This window comes from Triticum aestivum, chromosome 3A, assembly GCF_018294505.1.
Source record: "Triticum aestivum cultivar Chinese Spring chromosome 3A, IWGSC CS RefSeq v2.1, whole genome shotgun sequence".
Classification (NCBI taxonomy): Eukaryota; Viridiplantae; Streptophyta; class Magnoliopsida; order Poales; family Poaceae; genus Triticum; species Triticum aestivum.
Window position 1 is genome coordinate 457745425 of NC_057800.1, and position 17729 is coordinate 457763153.

The window sequence follows — 17729 nt, forward strand, 5'->3', positions numbered from 1 at the left end:
TCATTTGACATATACATGGTGGACACCCCAAAAGAGGGAGATGGCGATGGAACATCGGAGGACGGCCCCTCCAAGAAACAGCCTAAGCGTCGGCGTCAGCGGCGCCGCTCAAAATCCCGCCAAAACAAATACGGTGATTCCAGCACAGGAGATAATAATACTCCGGAAAATGCCGAAGAAAACCCCCTCCAGCAAGACTTAGCACAGGAGGATGGAGAAACCAGCCCTCATGAGAGAGCGGCAGACAGAGAGGTCGAGGATGATAATTATATGCCTCCCTCTGAAGACGAGGCAAGCCTCGACGACGACGAATTCGTCGTGCCAGAGGAACCCGTCGAGCAAGAGCGTTTTCAACGCAGGCTTATGGCCACGGCAAGAAGCCTCAAGAAAAAACAGCAACAGCTTAGAGCTGATCAAGATTTGCTGGTCGATAGATGGACTGAAGTCCTTGCGGCCGAAGAGCATAAACTCGAACGCCCCTCCAAGAGCTACCCAAAACGCAGGTTGCTACCCCGATTAGAGGAGGAAGCACTTGATGCGGCCGACCGGCCACCTCATGGCCGCGACAGAGAGGCCTCCCGGCCCTCCACTCAAGCCGCACCCCGTACCAAGGCACGGAAATATGCGCCGGACTTATGAGACATGTTGGAGGACAAGGCAAGGCAAACACGATCGATCTACGGATCGCGTGGGCGCCCCATGGCTCGAGACGGTAACCGTCACGCCGGCCACAAATTCGGCAGGGCCGAACAGTAAAGCTCATTGGAGCTACGTCATGATATCGCCCAGTACAGAGGCGCCGCACACCCACTATGCTTTACAGACAAAATAATGGATCATCAAATCCCCGAGGGTTTCAAACCCGTAAACATCGAATCATATGATGGCACAACAGATCCTGCGGTATGGATCGAGGATTATCTCCTTCATATCCACATGGCCCGCGGCGACGATTTCCACGCCATCAAATACCTCCCACTCAAGCTTAAAGGATCAGCTCGGCATTGGCTTAACAGCTTGCCAACAGGATCAATCAGTTGTTGGGAGGACCTGGAAGCCGCATTCCTCGACAATTTCCAGGGCACTTATGTGCGACCCCCAGACGCCGATGACCTAAGTCACGTAATTCAGCAGCCAGAGGAATCGGCCAGGCAATTCTGGACACGGTTCCTAACAAAGAAAAATCAAATAGTCGACTGTCCGGACGCTGAGGCCCTAGCAGCCTTCAAGCACAATATCCGTGACGAGTGGCTGGCCCGGCACCTTGGACAGGAAAAGCCGAAATCTATGGCAGCACTCACGACACTCATGACCCGCTTTTGCGCGGGAGAAGACAGCTGGCTTGCTCGTAGCAACAATATGACCAAGAACCCTGGTAATTCGGACACCAGGGACAGTAGTGGCAGGTCGCGTCGCAACAAGCAGAAGCGCCGCATTAACGGCGACAATGCTGAGGATACGGCAGTTAATGCCGGATTCAGAGGCTCTAAATCCGGTCAGCGGAAAAAGCCATTCAAAAGGAATCCTAGGGGCCCGTCCAGTTTGGACCGAATACTCGACCGCTTGTGCCAGATACATGGCACCCCCGAAAAGCCGGCCAATCACACCAACAGGGATTGTTGGGTGTTCAAGCAGGCAGGCAAGTTAAACGCCGAAAATGAAGACAAGGGGCTGCATAGCGATGACGACGAGGAGCCCCGGCCGCCGAACAACAGTGGACAGAAGGGTTTTCCCCCACAAGTGCGGACGGTGAACATGATATACGCAACCCACGTCCCCAAAAGGGAGCGGAAGCGCGCGTTAAGGGACGTATACGCGGTAGAGCCAGTCGCCCCAAAGTTCAACCCATGGTCCTCCTGCCCGATCACCTTTGATCGAAGGGACCATCCCACTAGCATCCGTCATGGCGGATTCGCCGCATTGGTCCTAGACCCAATTATTGACGGATTTCATCTCACTAGAGTCCTTATGGACGGCGGCAGCAGCCTGAACCTGCTTTACCAGGATACAGTGCGGAAAATGGGCATAGATCCCTCGAGGATTAAGCCCACCAAAACGACCTTTAAAGGCGTAATACCAGGTGTAGAGGCCAACTGTACAGGCTCAGTCACACTTGAAGTGGTCTTCGGATCTCCGGATAATTTCCGAAGCGAGGAGTTAATCTTCGACATAGTCCCGTTTCGCAGTGGTTATCACGCACTGCTCGGGCGAACCGCATTCGCTAAGTTCAATGCGGTACCGCACTACGCATACCTTAAGCTCAAGATGCCAGGCCCTCGAGGAGTAATTACGGTCAATGGAAACACCGAACGCTCCCTCCGAACGGAGGAGCACACGGCGGCCCTTGCAGCGGAAGTACAAAGCAGCCTCTCCAGGCAGTTCTCCAGTCCGGCCACTAAACGACCGGACACCGTCAAGCGCGCCCGGAGTAACCTACAACAAGACCGCCTGGCACGATCCGAGCAGGCGTAGCAATGCGGCCCCAACCCCAACCCTCGCAAAAAGGCGACGCCAGTACTTCGCGTACATAACTACGCTCTAGAGATACCATGGGTACAGGGGGAGGGGCACCATCACGGCACGCCCAAAATACGGCTTAAACCGTACCAGGGGCTGCCGATTTTTTAATTTTCTCTTACTTTCAGGACTCCATCCTTCGGAAGGCCTGTTCGGCAGTTCAATTGCCGCACAAATGATGCAAGAACCAGGGAAGCAGACAAGCCACGCCGCAGTACGGAACTCCCAGGTGGTCTCTATCACGAGCAGTATACCTGTTCCGCATACTATTCCGCAGCTTGCCCCTGGAACGGACATGTTAACTAGTCCAACCTTCCACTTATCGCATTATTTGTATCGTTCTGCTTTGATCGCAGCCCTTTTTAATAAACAATGCATAGCTTTCGTCTATTTTTGCATTACCTTTTTTCTTTATATATGTTCCTTAACGACATGTTGCACCCATACACGTTGGTACGGCCAAAATACGCCAGGGGCTTTAGTACCCCTCAATATGGTGTGAGAAGTCCGAACACTTTAACAAGTGCGGCACCCCGAACTTATAGCATTATATGCATCGTCTCCGAATCATGTCTTGGGTCAATAGTTGGGTTTGCCCGGCTCCTATGTTTTGGTGCCTTACGTTCCGCTATATCGGCTAAGGTAGCACTAGGAGAACCACTGCGATTGTGCCCCAGTTGAGCTGGGTCGAGCACCTCAGTGGAGAAAGCTAAAACTGACTGTCATGATGAAGCGAGAGCTGGTCGCTGTTCGAGAGGTTTTTCGAGTCCCTAAAGACTTATGCCGCTTAGGGCGAGGAGCCGGCTCTGTCCGGCCAAGGCGTGGATAGCGCCCCGAACTCGGTCTTCCGAATACCAGGGGCTTCGCCGAAATTTAAAATTATAGAATTCTATGGCTAAGTGAGAGTGTTCACGCATTATAGTCCGATTGCCTTGTTCGTTGGGCTGAGCGCCTCCCTCGAAGGACCCAAACATGGGAAAAAGAGCGCTCAGGTTTATCCCCGAACACCCCAGCACTAGCGGCACGGGGGCAGAAGCCGACGACTCGCCATCTCTCAGAATTGATAAACAGCCGCACAGAAGGTAATATTTTAAATTCCAACAGCATTGCTTAGCGCATATGAACAAGTTTTCAGCGCACAGGACAAAACGAGCAAGTTTCACTCAAAAATTACATCCCTAGAACATTCATCCGCCACAAGGCAGGCACCCTTCAGAACATCCTTATAGTAATTCTCGGGCTTGCGATGCTCTTTCCCCGGCGGTGGCCCGTCCTTCACAAGCTTCTCAGCATCCAGCTTGCCCCAGTGCACCTTAGCACGGGCAAGGGCCCTACGGGCACCTTCAATGCAGACGGAGCGCTTGATGACTTCGAGCCTTGGACAGGCCTCCACCAGCCGCCGCACCAGCCCGAAATAGCTCCCAGGCAGAGCCCCTCCAGGCCACAGCCGAACAATGAGGCCCTTCATGGCCTGTTCGGCCGCCTTGTGGAGCTCGACCAGTTGCTTCAGCTGGTCGCTCAGGGGCACGGGGTGTCCGGCCTCAGCATACTGAGACCAGAACACCTTCTCTGTCGAGCTGCCCTCCTCGGCTCGATAGAATGCGGCGGCATCGGACACACTCCGGGGAAGATCTGCGAACGCTCCTGGAGAGCTCCGGATTCGGGTAAGTAACAAGTAACTCACGTTTATGTGTTTGCTTTGCATAAAGAATGCCTTACCCGCCGCTATCTTCTTCACCTCATCCAACTCCTGGAGGGTCTTCTGGGATTCGGCCTTGGCAGACTTGGCATTTTCAATAGCCACCGCGAGCTCGGACGCTCGCGTCTTTGAGTCAAGCTCCAAACTCTCATGTTTTTCCATGAGAGCCTGGAGCTCTTGCCGCACCTTGCCAACCTCGGCCTCATACTTCTCCCGCTCGGTGCGCTCCGAGGCCGCCCTCTTCTCGGCCTCGACCAGCGCTTGCTTAAGGGTCGCCACTTCAGACGTGGCCCCTACAATAGCCACGATAATCCTGTCATTCTTTGCAATTGCACCTTTTTATATATATTTAAAAACAAGGTATTTCTTACCTTCATTGTCCTCGAGTTGTTTCTTGGCACGCCCGAGCTCTTGCTCGGACCGCTCGAGGTTCTGCTTTAGCGTGTCCACTTCCGCAGTCAGTGCGGCGGACGCAAGCAGAGAAGCCTGCATATGCATATTGACTCATTTTTGTTAGACTCCTGCGAATTTTATTTGATCCTCTATTCGGCTTTTCTTCCGAACGCCAAACAGAGCATCAGGGGCTACTGTCTATGCGGTAATATTATTTACACATTCTTTACTTACCTCAAAGCCTGTCAAAAGGCTAGTACAAGCTTCAGTCAGTCCGCTCTTGGCGGACTGAACCTTCTGGACCACCGCACTCATAATAGTGCGGTGCTCCTCGTCGATGGAGGCGCCTTGGAGCGCCTCCAACATATTGTCCGGCGCCTCCGGTTGGACGGGGGCCGCCGGCACGGTGGACTTGCTCCTCTTGGAAGGAGGTCCCCCGCCGGACTCTGGAACCTTTGAAGGTTCCGGAGCAGTGTCCGGCCTAGAGCTAGACTTGGAGCCCTGGGGGGGGTTTCATCCCCTTTACTCCTGGAGTCCGGGAGGTCGCCTTGCGGCGCCTCCAGGACCACCTCCTCCCAGCTTGGAACCTGTTGGGACAACACTTCGGTGTCGTCCGTAGGGCGGGGGGAGGAAGCCGTCGGAAGCGAGTTCACATCCGACGAGTCCAGTGAGCCGCTCGACGACGCGTCGAGCCGGTCTTTGGGTGGGCTGCATAAACATATTCGACGTAAGGGAAAGCTGTGCAATAAACGAATACTATGAATTACTCTGGTATCCGGATACTTACGATTTTGCCAGGGGCTTGGCCCTGGGCTGCCACTCCTCTCCGCCGTCGGCATCGGTGGAGTAGTCCGGAGGAAGGGTTTTCCCCTTCTTGGACCCTCCGGCCTCCCCAGAGAGGGCGGCCTTCCTTTTCTTCTCTCCTCCCGCTGGAGGGGGAGAGGTCTCTTCTTCTTCCTCCTCGTCTTCACGGGAGGAATGCGCCTCGGAACCATCGGATGATGGATCCGACACCTCCTGGCGCCGGGCACTCTTTCGAGTCCCCGCGGCCTTTTTCGCGGCCTTCTTCTCCGGCACCACATAGGGTGCCGGAACCAGCAGCTTCGCCAAGCGAGCGTCCGCTGGGCCTTCGGGCAAAGGAGCCGGACAGTTGATCTGTCCGGACGTCACCTGCCAATCCTGTCAAAGGTAAGGGAGCTTAGATCCCGCATGGAGTCAAACTATGAAAAACTGATACCCTGTAAAAGGAAAAAAACAGCTTACCGCGAGAGCGTGACGCTGCGCACTGAATCCGCGATCCTCGGTAGCGGATGCGGGAGCCTCGGCGCCCTTGAAAAGCACCTTCCAGGCATCTTCGTACGTCATGTCGAAGAGCCTGCTCAGAGTTTGGTGCCGCGCCGGGTCGAACTCCCATAGGTTGAAAGCCCGTTGTTGACACGGGAGGATCAGGCGGATGAGCATAACCTGGACTACGTTGACAAGTTTGAGCTTCTTGTCCACCAGGGTTTGGATGCATGTTTGGAGTCCGGTCAGCTCTCCTTTTTACCCCACGACAGGCCCGTCTCCTTCCAGGAGGTGAGCCGCGTAGGGGGTCCGGATCGAAACTCGGGGGTGCGACCCATTCGGCGTCGCGCGGCTCGGTGATGTAAAACCACCCCGATTGCCACCCCTTCAGGGTCTCCACAAAGGAGCCCTCGAGCCATAGGACGTTGGCCATCTTGCCCACCATGGCGCCTCCGCACTCCGCCTGGTTGCCGCGCACCACCTTCGGCTTGACGTTGAAAGTCTTGAGCCATAGGCCGAAATGGGGGCGGATGCGGAGGAAGGCCTCGCACACGACGATAAACGCCGAGATGTTGAGGACGAAGTTCGGGGCCAGATCGTGGAAATCCAGGCCGTAGTAGAACATGAGCCCCCGGACAAATGGGTGGAGAGGGAAGCCCAGTCCGCGGAGGAAATGGGGGAGGAACACCACCCTCTCATGGGGCCTAGGGGTGGGGATGAGCTGCCCCTTTTCGGGAAGCCGGTACGCGATGTCGTTAGACAGGTATCCGGCCTTCCTCAGCTTTTTGATATGTCCCTCCGTGACGGAGGAGACCATCCACTTGCCTCCCGCTCCGGACATGGCTGGAGAAGGTTGAGGTGGGCAGTGCGGACTTGGGCGCTGGAGCTCGAGTGCGCAAGAATGGATAGGTGAAGGAGGAAGGAGGCGTAGGTGAAAAGGTGGATCCTTATCCCCTTATATGGGTGGATGCAACTACATGTGCCCACCAGCCTGGTAAACCTCGCTTATCTCCAAGCGCCGTAATCAATGGCGCGGTTGGGTTACCCACATCCGTATTGATGAGAATCCCAGGATAAGGGGACACGATCTCTGCTTTAACAAAGCGTGCCAAGGAAACCGCCTCGCATAACGCGCTGAGGTGGGATAATGAAACGACTTGGATAAAGGCTTGGCCGTGGTGTGTCACGCTATGGAATACGTCAGTGGATTAGATTGGTGTAAATATTATTCTCTCTATGGCAATATGTGGAAACTTATTTTGCAGAGCCGGACACTACCTTTGTGTTCAAAATCTTCTACGAAGTACTTGGAGGAGGAACCCACCTTGCAATGCCGAAGACAATCTGCGCGCCGGACTCGTCGTCATTAAAGCCTGGTTCAGGGGCTACTGAGGGAGTCCTATATTAGGGGGTGTTCGGATAGCCGGACTATACCTTCAGCCGGACTCCTGGACTATGAAGATACAAGATTGAAGACTTCGTCCCGTGTCCGGGAGGGACTTTCCTTGGCGTGGAAGGCAAGCTTGGCGATACGGATATGTAGATCTCCTACCATTGTAACCGACTCTATGTAACCCTAACCCTATCCGGTGTCTATATAAACCAGAGGGCTTTAGTTTGTAGGACAACATAGACAACAATAATCATACCATAGGCTAGCTTCTAGGGTTTAGCCTTTTCGATCTCATGGTAGATCTACTCTTGTACTACCCATATCATCAATATTAATCAAGCAGGACGTAGGGTTTTACCTCCATCGAGAGGGCCCAAACCTGGGTAAAACTTCGTGTCCCTCGCCTCCTGTTACCATCCGGCCTAGATGCACAGTTCAGGACCCCCTACCCAAGATCCGCCGGTTTTGACACCGATAGTGACTAAGCCGGTAACCTCCCCAAAGGAGCTAAGCCAAGAAGTGAATATAATCCTTGGTCGGCGCAAGAAAGATAGCATCATCATCCACATACAATGATGCATAGATGGGTTGACCACGAAGAGGATGCGGCAGGCCTTGATCGGTAGCCTTGGGGAGGATGTGATGGAGCGGGTCAATAGCGTGGACAAAAAGCAAAGGGGAGATGGGATTGATGTCTACTACACAACTTGTTCTTGTAGACTCGTGTTGGGCCTCCAAGCGTAGAGTTTTGTAGGACAGTAGCAAATTTACCTCAAGTGGATGACCTAAGGTTTATCAATCCGTGGGAGGTGTAGGATGAAGATGGTCTCTTTCAAACAACCTTGCAACCAAATAATAAAAAGTTGCTTGTGTCCCCAACACACCAAATACAATGGTAAATTGTATAGGTGCACTAGTTCGGCGAAGAGATGGTGATACAAGTGTAGCAATGATAGTAGATATTGGTTTTTGTAATAGTAACAATAAAAAACAGCAATGTAGGAAATGATAAAACGGAGCACAAACAGTATTGCAATGCTTGAAAATGAGGCCTAGGGTCCGTACTTCGCTAGTGCAATCTCTCAACAATGCTAATGTAATTGGATCATATAACCATCCCTCAACGTGCGATGAAGAACCACTCCAAAGTTCTTATCTAGCGGAGAACATAAGAAGAAATTGTTTGTAGGGTATGAAACCACCTCAAAGTTATCCTTTCCGATCGATCTATCCAAGAGTTCGTACTAAAACAACACCAAGTTATCCTTTCCGATCGATCTATCTAAGAGTTCGTACTAAAATAACACCAAATGATACACATCAACCAACTCTAATGTCACCAAGATGCTCCAATATCACCGCGAGTATCCACGATTTGATTATACGATGTGCATCAAACAATTTAAGATTCATAATACTCAATCCAACACAAAGAACCTCAAAGGGTGCCCCAAGATTTCTACCGGAGAAACAAGGACGAAAACATGCATCAACCCCTATGCATCGATTACCCCAATGTCACCTCGGGAATCCGCGAGTTGAGTGCCAAAACACATATCAAGTGAATCAATACGATACCCCATTGTCACCACGGGTATTCAAAGCAAGACATAGATCAAGTGTTCTCAAATCCATAAAAGTATTCAATCCGATAAAAGTGAAATCTCAAAAGGGAAAACTCAGTTCATCACAACAAGATAGAGAGGGAAAACACCATATGATCCAACTATATTAACAAAGTCCATGATACATCAAGATCGTTCCATCTCAAGAACATGAGAGAGAGAGAGAGAGAGATTAAACATATAGCTACTGGTACAAACTCTCAATCCCAAGGGTGGACTACTCCCTCCTCATCATGGTGGCCATAGGGATGATGAAGATGGCCACCGGTGATGATTTCCCCCTCCTACAGGGTGCCAGAACAGAGTCCAGATTGGTTTTTCGTGGCTACAGAGGCTTGCGGCGGCGGAACTTCTGATCTAGGGTTATTTCTGATGGTTTCTCTATTTATAGGATTTTTTGGCGTTGGAATCACGCGAAGATGGGCCACGAGGGGCGCACAAGACACCAGGGCGTGCCTGGGGGTTGGCGCGCCCTGGTAGGTTGTTCCCACCTTGTGGCTCTTCTGGCCCTCCCACGAAGATTCTAGTGCCTCTTTTGTTCCAAAACAATCTTCAAGAAGTTTCGTTGCATTTGGAGAACTTTGATTTCTACATAAAAACAACACCAAGGTAGTTCTGCTAAAAACAGCGTCAGTCTGGGTTAGTTCCATGCAAACCATACCAAAACCATATAAAATTGTTGTAAACATGGCATGAATACCTCATAAATTATAGATACGTTGGAGATGTATCAGGGATTCCCCTGCCGAGACCACACCCATGCTTAATTGGATCACCAGCAACATCATTTATCAAAACTATAGATGAGGCCATGGATAGGAAGGCGGAGACCCAATCTTGATACCGGCTCGGAAACTGGTGGAGATGAAGTAAACCCATGAAATAATCCCATCTCACAGAGTCGAAGGCTTTCTTGATGTCAAGCTTGAATAGCAAGGATGGATCTTTATTGCGGTGCAGCCGACGAGCCAAGTTGCGAACGTACATAAAGTTATCATGGATACTCCTTTTCTTAATGAAAGCACTTTGAGTGTTGGAAATAAGGTTGGGCATGTGAAGAGCAAGGTGAGTGTCCATCATCTTAGCTATGACTTTTGCAACAATATGAATAAGACTTATGGGCATGAAGTCACAGATGTCCTCCTCTCCATCTTTTTTGGGAATGAGAGCAATGTTGGCAGAGTTGAGCCAGTGAAGCAGTAGGAGACACGGAGGGCAGAAAAATTGTTGATCACTTGCACAATTTTAGGTTTTACAATATACCAACATTCCTTGAAGAAAGCAGTAGCTAAGCCATCCAGAACCGGGGCCTTGTCATTAGGGAGATCATAGATTGCACCACGAACTTCCTCCTCCGTGAATGCAAGTTGAAGGGGGGATGCAAGACCAATTGAAGTCCTTGTAGCATGGGGGGCCTTTACTAGTGGCTCTAGCAAAGTGAGATTGAAGAATATCTTTCTTGTCATCGTGAGTTGTGACCCATCTAGTGTTATGCTTGAGGCGTGGATAAAATTGTTTCTTCTTCGATGGTTGATCCGGAGGTGGAAGAAGCTAGTGTTAGCATCTCCCTCTTTGAGCAAGGTGATTCACAAGGATTGTCTCTTTCGGTCCCTTTCTAGAACAACCAAGACCACGACCTTTCTTTTAAGCTCTCTTCTGAGGTCACGCTCATCGGAGCTAAGGGGCCGCTCCTCTTGTGACATGTCCAGCCGGAGGATTATCTCAAGGGCCATATGGAGTAGAACTTTGTGATTAGAGAAGATACTTCGGCTCCATGTACGAAGGCGCTTACTTGTTTTTTTAAGTTTGTTGAACAACACATGACAGGGCTTAGAATGGTTCACCCTTGCATTTTGATCCCAAAATTTTCAAATCTGGATTTTTTGGGTCTCGTCGGCCCCTTGTCACTAGCGAGAAGTAGGCAATGGTCAGAGAGCAAGGACAAAAGCACATGAAGGATGTGTGAGCCAAATTCCACATCGCAGTCTTGATTGCAGAACAAACTATCCAATTTGCTCATTGTCGGATTAGCGTGTTCATTCATCCATGTGAAGCTTCTGTTCTGGAGGTATATCTCCTTTAGCACACAGGAATTGAGGGTGTTTGGAAGCGCACCAATCGGTTGCAGTTGATATTTGTGCGGTTCTTGTCATGGGCACGATAGACTTTGGTTAAAGTCTCCAGTCACGAGCCATCTCGTACCTTGCTGGGGCTTTTGGCTCAAAAGCTCCAGGAATAAAGCGTCTTTAAGATTGCTTCTTGTAGGCCCATAAACAGAGGTGAGTTCGAAGGAGGTGGTACTGTTGACTAGGGTGATCATAGCAGAGATGAAGAAAGTTCCAGTGGAGATGCTATCAACTTTGATGGAGTCAGCATTCCAAAGTAGGAGGATACCACCTTTGGTGCCATTGGCAGGGCGCTCAGCAAAGCTTTTTTTAATCTTTGTCCACCAAGATAGGAAGCCACAAATGGATCAACAACAGCTAATTTTGTTTCATGTAGACAAACGATGTTGCAAGGTGTCGCGTCAATTGTCTCATGAACAGTAGAGCGACGATCCGGGCAATTGAGACCACAGACATTCCAATTGAGTATGCAAATATTGTTTTCATTCATGGCAAACAACGGCCACATCAGTGACATCAATGATAGCATGGAGCACAGTAGGGGCCTTGACAAGTCAACATCATTGGGAAGTTGCAAGTGACTGTTACAAACAGACAGAAGCAACACAAACAGGCCTAACACAGGCATGAGTAACATAAAGCATGGGTAGATAATCATCAAAAACTAGGCTGCAACATCTGCAGTTGAGCATCATCATCAGGCAGATGTCGAGGCATCGCTGTCGGCCTGGTCTTGGAGCTTAAGTCCGGCATCACCACCATGGTCCACAAGTGCACCTTCAACATTTGTTGCCAGGTCACTTTCGAGTCTGAAGAGTGCTCGTAGTCAGCAACAACAATGTCCGACAGCTGGCCATGGAACAGGGCCACGTATTGGTTGATGGCATTCTCGGTGATCGTCTCACCCTCTTCGACAATCCCCAACCTATGACAGAGCAGTCGCTCCGTCAGCTGGACGATGGGCATGGTATAGTTCTTTGCTCGAAGTCTTGGGCTGCAGCGGCCAACAGAGAAGCTGGTGATGCCCGCAAGCGTCTTCCTCCTTGCAATGGGTTGCCTTGGGGGGAGCTTGGTGTTGGCAGCAGTGCCGGCAGCCATGGCACGAAGATGGGGGTGCGCTGGCTGTCACGTGGCGAGCTGGGAGAGGTGATGACCTCTGTAGAACTTGGCATGGCAATCACATCTGCAGGTGTAGGACTAGGCGTCATGATGATCTCATCAGGCGAAAATTTGTGTCTCGCTATGAGTTTCTGCAGACGAAGAAGGAAGCGCAGGTGTTGCAGGTTCGTTTTGATCTTCTTCGAGCTGACGGTTTAACGCGGGCGGAGGTGTCGATCGAGGCGAAGTCGCCCAGATAGTGGAGGGGCAATCCTTGGCATTCTGTAGCCACCCAGGGGTCAGACACATGGGGAGGATCTCGATGATGTCTTCAGAGGTGGTGCGAGGGGATGGCGGTGACGAGTGGACATGCTCCTCGTCAGTCACCGCGTTGTACCGCCCGACACCACTGCATTGTGAGAGGTCCCTTCGGTCATCTCTGTGGCAATCTTCGCGCACATCGTCCAGCCTGTCCCTGCGGCCCCTAGCCCGACCCATCAGGTAACGGTCATCATCACGTTGGTGCTGGCCATTGTCGTCGTGGCGACACGGCGCCAGCTCCTATCTGTTGCGATGGCGGGCCTCAGTAGTAAACGGATGCGCAACTCGAGGCATTGAGGATGACGATGGAGAGTTGGTGCAACCCTGAGCCCAGTGTCCGATCTAACGACAACAGAGACATGTAAATGGGTTCCTGCCGTCCACCTTGCAATGTCCCTTGAGCAGGCAACGGTGGCAAGTATGATCTTTGTGCTTGACGAAATTCCTCTTCCCCGAGGTGGAAAATGTAGGCGCGGACCCGCGGCTCGACTGTTGATGGTTGGAGCGGCCCTCCCTCCACCAATAAGGCGGCCGTACGAGGCGCCATCCATCCTCTTCGATGTTGGCAGCAATAGTCGACTTGAAGGTTGAAGTTGACGAAGATTTGAGGCACAGCCGATGGGCGCCTTGGATGGGGGGAGGAGGAGTGCCTTCCAGCCGTGCAACATTGGCAGCAAAACGAACCTTGAGGGATGGCCCAGCCACAATAGGGGCGGCCGCGCAGGCCGTGGACGACCCGAACGCGCAGATTTGGAGAGCTCTCCGCTAGCTGCGGAAATAAAGATGCCACCAGGCCTGACCTCGCGAACAGCGGCAGGGGGAACCCGGGGGGGGGGGGGGGGGGGGGGCGGCGAGGATGGGGAGGCGCTGCTCCGCGGGAGGAGGGGCTGATCATCGACTATGGTGGCCACGGGCGATGGGGCGGCGCGTCACAGGAGCGTTGGTGCAGGGTGAGGCATCCCTTGCTCTGCTAATATGGTTATGCACATGCTTGTGAGTGTAGTTGTACATCTACTTATTCAAAGTCACGTAGGAAACCGAATACCCGGAAATTGTCAACTGTGCTCGAGCACCAGGGAGCTTATTTTCAAAATACAATTTTCTATAGCGTGAAAATTTGAATTTTTTGTGAACTCAGGCGTTTGTGCAAAATTTCTTAACAATATACTTTCACACATGCGTAAAAAAAGCAAATATGTATTTTTAAAATGGGCCGGATTTTTGTTTTATTGTACAGCTTACAACTCATGATATTTCCTAACGATTTTTCACATGTTCGTGCTGAACACAAGTTTCCATGGATTATTTTTGAAAGAAAAAAAAACTTCGAACTTTTTAAAGCAGGGAGCTCGGTCACCACGAGTCCACACTCACAAAATACCTCTTCTGTCTATGGATGAACTATGTATGAAAGTCTGCAATTCATCTCTGACGTGAAATGTCATAAATCAAGAACATACTTTATAAATGATTCATAAAACATGTTGCTCATAATTTGCTTAACTTCTTGGTTGCAATTGACATTTGCTCTAAGGGTACAACGGGCCATCTTGTTGCTATTAAAGAGTTTTTTTAACACGGTACAATCAAAGTCGTTCACATATACAAACATACACTCACCCTTATAAATACACGCGCGTATATCCTATCCCTACGAACATTTTCGGAAGACAAAACCGACACATCATCTTAAAATTGATAAAGTCGTCACGTGAAAATGTATGATTCCCCGCATATATTGTTTGCGCTTTTGCATTGACAAACGACTTGGCCGCTCTTGGCGACTGTACATTTCCATTTTCCTAATGGACTAATGGCGAAATGGCCCACAGCTTTGTTAGAAACGACAACACGGCAAAAGCCAGTTGGCTTTGCATGAGAGAAGCTGCGAGACAAAGAAACGGCAACAGCAATCAAATTAAGCTTGGCCAAGTCTTGGAGTAATCGACCTGCGCCTTGTTAAGTGGACAATTTCTTGTTGCGCTCCCAGGGCTTCGCCACCATATATAGAACAGGTCCAAGACGCGTCAACAGATGATCAGAAGATCCGGATCCTAGACGTGAAGTCTACACACGACAATCCACATGAAGCTCCGTTACGCACTGCAGGGTTTCATCTCTGACCAAGACACCAACGTCGTCCAGTATACGTCTGTCCCTTTCTGCGAGCTATTTTCTCATGTCTCTGTCTCCTTCGTGTCGCGCGGAGGCCTTCTCAGGTCGCCTATATAAACCTGGCGAGCGAAGCGAGTCCGATATCTCTCACTACTGTCGCACACTCGCACGACGCACGTAGGACAGGCTGCAAGCTACACAGGCCGGCTAGCGCGCGGTATAAACAGAGCCAGGCTAGCTGTGGGTCGCGTGGTACGTACGGACGCGCTTTGCCATGGGGTTCATCGCCATCGGCGGCGAGGAGCTCTTGGTGACGCTTGCGCCGGTGGCCGTGTACTGGCTCTACTCCGGGATGTACGAGGTGCTGGGGAGCAGCAAGGCCCTGGCCAAGTACAGGCTTCACTCGAGGAGGGACGAGGAGACCAAGAACATGGCGTCCAAGAGGGACGTGGTCAAGGGCGTGCTCCTGCAGCAGGCCATCCAGGCTGCCATCTCAGTTGCTGTGCTCAAGGTTAGTCTCAAGTTCGTCTCAGCTGCATTGCACACACACACTTAGACTGTAAGTATGTTTGTACATATCACCTTGAATTCATGTCTTCATCTTCTTGTTTTGCATGATTTGGTCACTCAAGAAAAGAGAACCACCATCTCTTATAATTTTTTAAAAAAAAAGAAGTATCATCGACGATGTGTTCCGTCTGTGTATGTGGGTTCCCGTCTTCATGAAAATCTTGCACTAATAGTTAACATCATTTCAAATGAGGGTACCTCTTTTCCAACGAAAATGAAGGCATATATATTACTCCTACTTATTGTAGTTCCATAGTTTGTTCTTTCGAAGTGCAAGTAATACGTACTACCAAGAGACAAGAGCCTCCTCCCCACAAAATAGATTCTCGAAGTTTTGTCTTCAAGTTAAATTTTCTCATGTTTCACCAAATTTATAGAAAAATGCCAACATATATTATATGTCAAATAAATATGCTATGAGTACATTTTCCATGATGAATATATTAGCATTTGTTTGGTATTGTCTCTTCCTTTGGAGAGATGTATCTTGTGCGCTACCCGTGTACTCCCTCCGTTCTTAAATATAAACTTTGTAGAGATTTCATTATAAACCACATATGAATATATATAAATACATTTTCGAGTGTAGATTAACGCATTTTAGTCCGTCTGTAGTCTATAATAAAATCTCTACAAAGGCTTATATTTAATAACGGAGGGAACAGTATATATGCCGAAGTAGAGTGCATTAAAAACTGCACAAAATTCCACACCAAAAATAAAAACGTTCCCCTGACACGCACACATAAAAATGCTGGGGATGAAGAATCAATATATTGGCAGCCACCCGTGTCAAGTCCCGTCCACTTTGTGCTGCATGCATGCACACGCGGCCCTGTTCAGCATTCCTGGCCGACCGACAGGTCCGACACAAACATGCATGGGCTGAACCAGCCGCTCATTTACGAGTTTCTGCATGCCGCCTGCGTACGGAACTCTCGTAGAGTAGTCTAGTCGCGTTTACTACTCGTCCAATACGTATTACTCTGTTCTTGTAAAACTATACATACATATTACTAATCGTTGTTCTTGTTTATATTCAGCTGACAGGCGGTGAGCAAGACGGCGGCATCGACCCCAAGTCCGGCGGTCGGAGCCAGCCGTCGACGGCGGCGGCGTCGTTCCTGGACACGGCCGCGAGGTTCGCCGTGGCCATGGTGGTGCTGGACGCGTGGCAGTACTTCATGCACCGGGTGATGCACTCGAGCCGGTACATGTACCGGCGGTTCCACTCGTGGCACCACCGCGTTGTGGCGCCCTACGCGTTCGCGGCGCAGTACAACCACCCGGTGGACGGCGTGCTCACGGAGACGCTGTCGGGCGCGGCCGCCTTCCTGGCCTCCGGGATGGGCCCGCGCGCCGCCGCGGCCTTCTTCATGTTCGCCACCGTGAAGGGGATAGACGACCACTGCGGGGTGCTGGTGCCGTGGAACCCGCTCCACGCCGTCTTCCGTGACAACAACACGGCGTACCACGACGTGCACCACCAGCTCGGCGGCGGCCGCCGCAACTTCTCGCAGCCCTTCTTCGTGATCTGGGACCGGCTGTTGGGCACGTACGCGGGCTACACCGTGGAGGAGCGCCATGGTGGCGGCCTCCAGGTCAAGATCATTAAAGATCACGCATAGCGTAATGTAGCGTACGTACGCAGTTGCACTTGTTGTACGCCTCGTACATTCTAGGGCTGGTCTATGGTTTTACATGTAGCTTAGGTATCTGTCAAGGCGAGCGATACGCGCCCGTGCGCCGGCCGAAATTTCGGCCGGTCGCACCGTGTACGTAGGAACCCCGCAAAAAAAAAAGCACCGTGTACGTAGGATTCGCTCCGTACTAACTGCACAATATGCCTTTCTTCCCAACTGCTTCGCTAGCTAAAAAAACAACAGAATTGCTAACTCACATCTAGATGTTTTTTATGGATGTCTCATCTAAGTTTTTAACCACTGGATCTACACGCTGTAAATTTCGTGCAAAACCCCGATCCGGCGCTGTGTTTTCTGTCGTTCTCCCATATCTCTCGTTCTGTTTGCCCGCGTTTTCGTTTTATTTTTTATCGGCCCAATATGTCGGTGCTGCATGAGGGGGCACGGCCTGTTTGTTTGTTTTCATTGTGTCTTTCATGGGCTGGTGGATGTCATGCTGAGAATGTGGCAGGAACGATGGGCTTGTGAGTGTCCTTTTTCCTTTTTTTTTTGTTTGAGCGTTTCTGTGTTTTCTGTCCATTTTTTGAATGTCTGTTTCTTTGTAAAAACTATTACTACATTTTTTTCATCTTATTTTAAGTTTTTCATTATTTTTTCTATTATCCTTCAGTCTTTTTCTTTTTGTGTCTTTTTTCATTTTATTTCTTCCTTTTTCATTTTTTTATTTGTATTTAAAAAAAATCCATGAATATCTTTTTTATAAATTTGGGAATATGTTTTAAAAGTTTGTGAACACCTTTTAAATTCATGAATATATTTTTATAGGGAACGATGTCTCATCTAAGTTTGTTACTGATCGATAGTTTCTGTAATTTTCAAGTGCTAGATCCTCCGCCTTGTTGGTCGTTGTTTGTTTGTCGTGAATCATTTTTATCGTCCTATTTA

General features: G+C 50.2%; 1 protein-coding gene across 1 annotated transcript; it reads left to right on the forward strand.

The window, feature by feature from the left end:
- The first annotated feature begins 14658 nt into the window (after positions 1-14658).
- On the forward strand, positions 14659-17123 carry LOC123058421 (sphinganine C4-monooxygenase 2-like). Its single transcript, XM_044481151.1, has 2 exons — positions 14659-15082; positions 16185-17123. Exons 1-2 carry the CDS (start codon positions 14846-14848, stop codon positions 16767-16769), a joined length of 822 nt encoding a protein of 273 aa, XP_044337086.1. The 5' UTR covers positions 14659-14845; the 3' UTR covers positions 16770-17123.
- The last annotated feature ends 606 nt before the right edge of the window (positions 17124-17729 follow it).

Excerpts from the sequence above, each read along its gene's own strand:
- LOC123058421 (XM_044481151.1), top strand. The coding sequence starts at position 14,846 with ATGGGGTTCATCGCCATCGGCGGCGAGGAGCTCTTGGTGACGCTTGCG. Across the intron at positions 15,083-16,184 it reads TCTCAGTTGCTGTGCTCAAG|CTGACAGGCGGTGAGCAAGA; the intron begins GTTAGTCTCAAG and ends GTTTATATTCAG.